Below are 9,234 nucleotides of genomic sequence, written 5' to 3'. Positions count from 1 at the left end.
AAATCTATTTCGACCGTATATATATATATATATATATACACACACACATAATTTTTATGCTATATACAATACAAAAAAATATATATATATATATATATATATATATACTTTTGTGGCTACCAAATATAAATAATTTTGGGTGTGGGTTAAAGGTGATCTTTACCCATTATTTTTTTGGGATTTCTTATTTTATAGGTGTAATAAAACTAGTAAAAGGACTTACACCATATCCTCTTAGCGGACGAACCATCAAATAGTAATTTGATCGGAAGCAGATTATCCGTAGCAATTCGACCAGAAGCGGATCATTTACAACAATTCGACTCGAATTACCAGTTGTTGGCAATTCTCACGTGGTAGATGGATCCCCTATTTCCACCGCCTTATTAACCTTAGATTTGGATGCAAAGAACTGATTATAGTTGACCACTCTTATAAATTAAGTGAATCTTCTAGCACCCATAGACATATTTAATAGGGGCTGGCTAATTATTAAGAGAAATTTTCAGAAACCACTGTTGTTTAGTGACTATTAACTTTCTATAGCTATCATATACATAATTACTATGTATAGCTACTATTCAGTTGTTACGGCAGTGTATTAGTTGTATTCGTGTCTTTGTATTCATGAATACAGTAGCAAAAAGCGCCTAAAATCAGGGTAGTCCAGCTATATGCGCATGTATTCATGAATACAGTAACGACAATCACCTTAAAAATAGGTCTGTCCAGTTGTCTAATAACGAAAATAATATCAATTAACGTGATACACTCCTAATATAACTCAACAAAATCAATTCTAACATGCTCATTATCAACATAATTAATTAGAAAGATTTTTGAGTTGTATATAACTGTTGTATTTTACTTTTGTATTTAGTGTGTTTCAACTTTTTTTTTTACTGTTGCATTCACTAAATTCAATGTTTGTATTTACTGTATTCACTACTTTATATTCAGTGTATTCAAATGTATTTGTATTAATAGTATTTTAGTTATTCCTAAAATATATTATTATTGTTGTATTCCGTATATTTTGTTATATTTCAGTGTATTCATAAGCCTTCAACAGGATAAGAAACTTAAGAGGATCGACGAAGCTGAGAGATTCAATTGTAGTAACCCTAGAGGATTCGACCTATTTTGCTCGAAGAGAGAAAGAGATAGAGAGAGAGAGAGAGAGAGAGAGAGAGAGAGAGAGAGAGAGAGAGAGAGAGAGAGAGAGAGAGAGATAATATTATAATAAGAAATATTTTTTCTTTTAATAAATTTTACATAATATAAATTTAAATTAATCGAAATACCAAAACTAATATTGAAAAAAATGACTTCATACATGTGAATATGTCATGTGGAAGACATGTACTTGGGAAGGAGGGACAAGATCTTTCATATCCCTTGTTTTAGAAGGCTGTTCTTCATATAGATAAGTTAATCTAGCTTTTCATTACTTTGTCAGTCAGTTTTTCAATTATTTTAGCGTTAAATACTCCCATTATTTAAAAGAGTTTATGTTTTACGCGCTTGCGTTTTATGGTATAAGTTATACTTGTACCATCAAATCACTTAAAAATAATTACAAGTAATCATATTTAACAAGCATTGATCGGTAATATATAAAAATAATAATTTTTATATTAAATTATACATATGATATAAATTTTGTTACACTATCAATTCATAATAACTAAGATTGAAGTTATATATATATATATAAATAGCGTAAAGAATTTTTACCCTATCAGTAATTAATTTTAATTGACTAGGTTTATTATTACTTTATTTTTAGATTTAAATTATATACATATCACCTTTACTTGTTGTAGCATGTAATACGTTTTATTTTCAATATTACACGTATCATAATTTAAGGAAACTTACCTATACATATTTTTTGGATAATCTGATAATGTAAATGATTATTTATACTGGCGATACATATAATTTAAAGACTATTTTTAAGACTACCATATTAAGCATGTTATGAAAAATTACCTTTGATTATACGTCAAATAATAATGGTGTAAAAATTATGTATACTATTAATTGCATAACTCAGATATGCTCTTAGAAAGCTATATTTCTCTAGTCACAACTTGGAATATACTATAGTCACACTTGGAATCTTATCAAGCTTCTCTACAAATTAATGTTTAGTTAGGTATATTAATTATGTCTGGTTTAATTACTTAGATAGAAAGAATGAATTCATTAATCAAACAAAATTTTAATTAGGCATATATTACTTGATCGATACCCTTTGTTTTCTATAGCATAAATTCAAATTATTTATGGACTTGGAATTACACTGGTCTAGACTGTGCCTTTGAAAACCATATATAATAAGGTGAGTTGGTGCCTTTTCAATTAGCTTTTCCATCTAATATATTTTTTGTTATTAGGCCTGCAAATTAAAAAGATTTTAATTAGATGCGACAAAAATAATTAGAATACACATATTATCGTCCTTCAATTTGTGGTCAAAGTGCTAACCTAATCTTTCACTGAACTTTTAAACTATATCAAGTTCATTGTGTGGTGTAAATTGTATTGGCTTTAATAAAGAATGAATAAAGTACTATTTAATATACTAATCAAGAGAGCTAATACTGACGTTAATTTATTACATATAATAATATGTCCGGAGATAGTGAACAATTTCTAGATTGATGAGTTCTAGCCATATTTTATCGGAAAAACTACACGGTAACTGCTCCAAAAAATAATAGCCGGCAAAATGCATAATTTATATATATATAAAACAAAACCATTTAAAGTTTGAGACAATTAAAAGAAAAGCAACAAATTTCACACGCTTTCAGGGATTGCTACACAAATAGCCGGTCAGATTTAATGTTTATTTTTTCTAGCCGGTATACATAAATTATTTACATATTATACATGAATTATAATTTGGTCAAAAAAGAAATTGAGAAAGTTTTTAAAGAGAGCTTAGAGTTTTTAGCACGTAAAGTGGTATCTGATTTGAGTTAATTCTTCTTTTTTATTTAGTACATGCATGCACAAAGTGGGAACCTCAAAAATATGGAAATAAGCATAAAAGAATACAGGCCCAAGTAAAAAGAGCTACCAGAGAAAAGACAGATTAAGACCAGGCCCAACTATTGAACATGTTAAATGGGCTCACTGCGGAGAACAACTGTCTCAATGGTAAGCCCAGGCCCAAATTATAAAAACGACTCCAAAGCACAGCCCATCTCCAAAAGTTTTCAGCCCATCTTTGGCAGATTTCTTTCTAATCTCATCCAATATGAAGGGGCATTTGCAGTCGTACCCTATATTTATGTCACCTTTTAACCTGTACCTTATTTTTTAAAATTATTGATTTGGTAGACAGCTGACAAAAAATTCGTAATAATATGATAATTACACCCCTGACAAAAGATTAATCGCGTGATCTGCAACCTCATTCGTGAAAAAAGATCTCCTCCTCTCCTCTCACCAGCTTTATCAAAAAAAATATAAACTTGTCCAGATTCATCTTCAGAATCACACTTGCATGAAGTTGTTTCACCTTGAAGCTAAAACTTCATGCTAATGTAACATGAAGTTGTTTCATGTTGAACCTAAAACTCCATGCTAATATAGCATGAAGTTGTTTCACACTGAAGCTAAAACTCCATGCCACTGCATGCTAAAGTTATTTATCCTGCAGTCTACAGTTTTATCATGAGTTTTATCCGAAACTTCAGTCTAAACATGCTGAAGTTATTTAGTTCATTTGCTAAAACTTCAGTTTAAACATGCTGAAGTTATTTAGTTCATTTGCGAAAACTTCATACTAAGCATGCTTAAGCTTTTTAGTTCATTTGCTAAAATTTCAGACTAAACATGCTTAAGTTTTTGTCTTGCAGTTTGTAATTTTCTAATGAGTTTTTGCTAATGCATGCTGAAGTTATTTAAGTTCATTTGCTAAAATTTCAGACTAAACATGCTTAAATATTTAGTTCATTTGCTAAAACTTCATATTAAACATGCTTAAGTTTTTTAATTCATTTGCTAAAACTTCACACTAAACATGCTTAAGTTATTTATTTTATTTGCTAAAATTTCAGACTAAACATGCTTAAGTTATTTAGTTCATTTGCTAAAACTTCACACTAAACATGCATAAGTTGTTGTCTTGCATCATGTAATTTTCTAATAAATTTTTGTTAATACTTGCTGAAGTTATTTAGTTCATTTGCTAAAATTTCACACCAAAACATGCTGAAGTTTTGTCCTGCAGTCTACAGTTTTGTCATGAGTTTTATCCGAAACTTCAGTCTAAACAAACTGAAGTTTTTTAGTTCATTTGCTAAAATTTCAGGCTAAACATGCTTAAGTTTTTGTCTTGCAGTATCTAATTTTCTAAATGAGTTTTTTCTAATGCATGCTGAAGTTATTTAGTTCATTCGCTAAAATTTCATACCAAACACATGCTGAAGTTTTGTCCTGCAGTCTACAGTTTTGTCAATAGTCCTGAAGGGCAAAATCGTCTTTTTAAAATGCTTTTAACAAAGGGTACGGATGCAAATGGAAAAACAAAACGGGTATAAGTTAAAAAAGGGGCGACCAAATAGGGCGCTCCATGCAATTTTTACGAATATGAATAGGGTTGTCAAATTTGGTCCAAACCCAAATGATCCGCCCAACCCGTCCAAGGTTGGGCTAGTTATTGACCCGCTCATTTGTTAACGGAGCTTATCTTGACCCTACCCATCTCAACTCATTTAAAGTTGGGCTGCTTTTTAATCCAAATTGATCCATGAGTAACTTTGCCAAAATATCTTAGAAATAAGTTTTTTGGTTTGATATATATATGACCATAACAAAAGGAAAAAAAATCTTATTTAGTAATTATACAATTCATAAGAAAGAACACATATTAAGTAAAAGCTTGATAAGAGTTGGGTGGGTTAGACTATGACCTAAATTTTAGTCCATCTTGACCGAGCTCATTTTACTCCAAATAACTTTTGGGTAGGTATATATTGTAACTATTTTTTAAATGGGTAGGAAAGCGTAATTATTTTAAGCTCAATGAGTATTTTGCATAAATTGCTCTATGATTTTTCCTATTTGTGAGCGACGATTGTTTGCACGAGTTGGCGATTGATATACACAAACATATATTATACATTTATTAATTTTTTTACAAAAATGTTTTTCGACGGACATTTATTTATAAGTAAATCTAGAATAAATGAGAAATAATCTATTATAATAAGTTATTTTATGTGGATTATTATAAAAATTATGTTATCTTATCGGCGTATATAACTTAAAGCATATACACATATCGAATTTAACTTAAGTCATATTAACATAAAGAATATAACTTATATATATATATATATATATATATATATATATATATATATATATATATATATATATATATATATGTTAGTTAGTGTGAATTTTGTAACAACCTATCTTTTCCCTAGCTATATAACTTCTATTTGTTATATTAAATAATTTGTATTCTTATTTTATGAAGACTTATCAATATCTTTGAAGTGATTCTGTATCTAAGTCAAACCCAAACATTAAGTCCCTTAAATTTTTACCTCTATGGAATCCCAAAAGGAAAAAAAAGATAGTTCAGTGTATAAAAATTATTTTGTATTTACACAAAGTTCGAAGAAAGATCACATTTTTACTATAAATAACTTATCACTTAATACGAATATTAGTGACTAACTTCACAACTCGAAAGACGCCAAAAAGAACACTGAAAATAAATGATGTCTTTAACTGAGGCATCACATGTACGTATCTGCTACTGGATAGACATTGTTGCATGTAACAATATAGAATCCAAAGAAGAAAAAAGTAGCTAACAATAGAAAGGACAGCAGAAAGTGACAAGTGTCCCTCCACCTGTTCACATTTAAAGCAACTAAGCATGACACGTATAATTGTAATCTCTACCCTTATTGTCTATATATGTTACACCACCTTTGCATTTCTGTCCTTATATAAATTAACGTTAGAAAGAATAAAGTTAAAGTTTCTGGTTTTTTTCTGTCTAACTTTGCAAATCTGTGGAAGGAAAAAGAATTATTTGGTTATCTACAAGAAAAAATGGCTAGGACTGTGGCAAGGAGTGTTGCAGCTCCATTGTTGTTTCTTAACTTAGTAATGTATTTTATTGTTTTAGGTTTTGCTAGTTGGTGTCTTAACAGGTACATTAATGGCCAAACTAATCATCCTAGTAAGTTATCCTCTCTTCTCTTTCTCTTTACACTTTACAAATAGAGTTTTTACAGAAATAGCCACTTGAATTTATTAAGTTACGTACATTATATACGGTTATACACATATTATATATGGTTATACATGTATTACATATGGTTTATATCAATATTATACATGTATTACATATGTTTTATATTTATATTATACGATTATTTTTAGGTTAAGCAATTAGGTGGGTGATTTAGGTTATTTCTTCCAAAAGATATTGACCAGGTTAATTCTTCTTTAAAATATTGGGTCAAGCTGTTTACTATTGTGAGAAGTTTATTTATTGTTTTTTTTCTAGATGCATGCGTCGATATTTATGTAAGTACAGCAAAATTGAACTTTATAATATATGAAACCTAAAATGAAGGCAAATAAAAAAAAATGATGTCCACACAGTGCTTCAATTTATAGTCCACAATTTGACGGTTGATTTACCGGTATTTTTTACTGTTGATTGTAATTTTGCTTTTCAAAAAAAGAAGATAACAGGAGGGAGTGTCTCACTCTGGTTTTTCCTAAGCATAGAAATTAAAGGACACTTTTTTTTTATTTAAAAGGAATAGTGGCGAAGTCACATGGTAACAAGGGTGGTTGTTGAAAAATTATATTGTGTATATAGTTAAAATATAATATTGAATACCCGGAAATTTTTTTTAGAAAAATTCCTAACTTCGCCACTGAATATTAATATTATATTTTCTTTATTTTGTAGGTTTTGGTGGAAATGGAGCCACGTTGTTCTTTTTAGTGTTCGCGATACTGGCGGCCGTGTTGGGAATAATATCAAAGTTAATGGGTGGAAATCATCTAAGGGTATGGAGAAATGACAGTCTTGCTGCTGCTGGTTCATCAGCTATTGTTGCATGGGCTGTGACTGCTCTAGCTTTTGGGTAATAAAATTTTTATGCCGACTGTTTTATCTTACTTACGACCGTTTTAATTACTTTATAAGTGATCTGATTGTTTATATATATTTTTTAGTTCGTCTATATATAAATGTAAAAAATGGAATTCTTGTATAATTTCGCATGTGAGGGCCTTCTCCAAACCCCGCTTGTGTCTATATACACTAGCCTCCCCATATACCAATATTTGTAGGATTTGTTGTAGTAGTTGTTGTTGTCTTATTCTTATGAATGTAAAATATAACATTTTTGTAGGTTGGCATGCAAAGAGATAAATATAGGAGGATGGAGAGGATGGAGGCTTAGAGTACTTGAAGGATTTGTGATAGTTCTAGGGTTTACTCAACTGCTCTATGTTCTAATGCTTCATGCCGGATGGTTCAGCAGCCGTTACGGTCCCGGCTACCGGGAAACCGAATATGGTGCCGGCGCACCTGCCGGAGAAAAGGGCGCCGCCGCCGCCGTACCTGCAACGGGTGTGTAATAAAGCTCGCTAAGCTACTCTGTAGTGATAGAATGTAAGCAGAATATCTAGTGTCTTTAGGTCTTTACTAGACTATATGTAAATTTCTAAGCTTTTGGTCTTCTATTGGACTGTGAATTATGTGTTTTACATTTGTTATCTACTCTATGTAGAATTAGGAATGTGCTTTTGGGCATTTGGGTATTCTGTTAAGTTGGATTGGCTTGTAACCATGAATTCGTGATATGTTGTATTTTTGTGGAAGGGGAGTGTCTCAATTATAATTTAGAAGAATATTTAGTTTCTTTTGGCACAGTGAACTATAATTTAGAAGAATATTCAGTTTCTTCAAGAAGTCAAGTTGTAATACTCGATGAGATAAATGCATTAGCCGTAAAAAAATTTGTGACATATTATTCGATACGAATATTTTGACATATTGTTTGATAAGAATATTGTGATGTTTAAGGTTGGCATACCTTTCGGGGTTGTCCAGTAGTTTGGAGGGTAGTTATCCATATGGATGATCTGGGATCGAGTTTTCTTCAATGTCTTATTAAGCCCGTCGCACAGTTTACATCCCCTGTGTAGTTTGTAGGTTATTATATAGAGGGAGGTTTATCCAGTGCGCACAAAGTGTTTACCACAGAGTGCTCACCCGAAGGGCAGAAGCTGTGAGTAGAGGCGGTGGGTTTCCCCTCTTTATCAAAAAAAGAAAAAAATTTGGCATAGATAAATTATAGCAGTCGCGGCAAATCGGAGGGGGGGGTAATCACTAACCCTGGATATGCTTAGGCATCCTGATCCACCTCTGTTTTCATAGGAGGATTCACGTGGAGGGGCATGTGAACCCATGCCTTCCGGAAGTTCCTTGGAAGGGCGACGTAAGGCTAAGCAATCGATGTCAGTGCGATTGCTGTCCGCCAACTGAGGTCCCCTCCGTACGCTAGACTAGATTGTCAGTGTCGTACGAGAAAACTAATGTCGTGATCAATTGAAAGAGAGAGCAGAAAAGAGAACTGAGAATGAAAGAAAGCTTGATTGCATTGAATGAAAGCTATTACAGAAAAATAACACGGTGTCGGGGGAGAGACACCAGTACAGAGAATTGTTTGCTTGTTTGAAAGTTTGATTGCTTGGTCCCCTTAATAATGCTTAAAAAAAATAAACCAAAGTTACATGACTAGACCTATGAAAGCTGGAAAATCACACTTAAAGAAAATGCAGCAAAATTAATCTATATTTACAATGAAAAGGATTTAGTCTTCTACAAAGCAGAAACAAGTCCGTTGGCAGCAACTTTGTCTTTAGCATCAGGGTCTGCGCGCGCGACATTGTTTACACGCGCGGCGCTGTTGGCATCTACCTGTGGCTGGGTGCTGGCGATGGCTATCGGTGGGGCGACAGTGGTACATGCACGCTTGTCACTTGAAGCTGCCGAGACCACGGGGCCGACCGTGGCGACGGGCGTTGGGAGGCTGGCCAGGATGCCACGGGGCGCGTCCAAGGGGTCATGGGGCATGGTTGGAAAGCCGCCCATGACATTCTCCCCCACCTGAGTTGGCGACGTCCTCGGCGCCTTCCTTGCAAGGTAATCATCAATCAGGCTCTTGT

The 9,234-nt window shown here is 32.5% G+C and overlaps 1 protein-coding gene across 1 annotated transcript; it reads left to right on the top strand.

The window, feature by feature from the left end:
* The first annotated feature begins 5,973 nt into the window (after nt 1-5,973).
* LOC107818345 (membrane protein PM19L-like) lies at nt 5,974-7,884 on the top strand. The gene is made up of 3 exons (XM_016644344.2): nt 5,974-6,220; nt 6,965-7,142; nt 7,413-7,884. Exons 1-3 carry the CDS (start codon nt 6,091-6,093, stop codon nt 7,639-7,641), a joined length of 537 nt encoding a protein of 178 aa, XP_016499830.1. The 5' UTR covers nt 5,974-6,090; the 3' UTR covers nt 7,642-7,884.
* The last annotated feature ends 1,350 nt before the right edge of the window (nt 7,885-9,234 follow it).

The sequence above is a fragment of the Nicotiana tabacum genome, chromosome 13 (genome assembly GCF_000715075.1).
Source record: "Nicotiana tabacum cultivar K326 chromosome 13, ASM71507v2, whole genome shotgun sequence".
In the NCBI taxonomy this organism is placed as follows: Eukaryota; Viridiplantae; Streptophyta; class Magnoliopsida; order Solanales; family Solanaceae; genus Nicotiana; species Nicotiana tabacum.
This window is presented reverse-complemented; position numbering and strand designations above follow the sequence as displayed.

Excerpts from the sequence above, each read along its gene's own strand:
- LOC107818345 (XM_016644344.2), top strand. The coding sequence starts at position 6,091 with ATGGCTAGGACTGTGGCAAGGAGTGTTGCAGCTCCATTGTTGTTTCTT. Across the intron at positions 6,221-6,964 it reads TGGCCAAACTAATCATCCTA|GTTTTGGTGGAAATGGAGCC; the intron begins GTAAGTTATCCT and ends TTTATTTTGTAG. Across the intron at positions 7,143-7,412 it reads GTGACTGCTCTAGCTTTTGG|GTTGGCATGCAAAGAGATAA; the intron begins GTAATAAAATTT and ends ACATTTTTGTAG.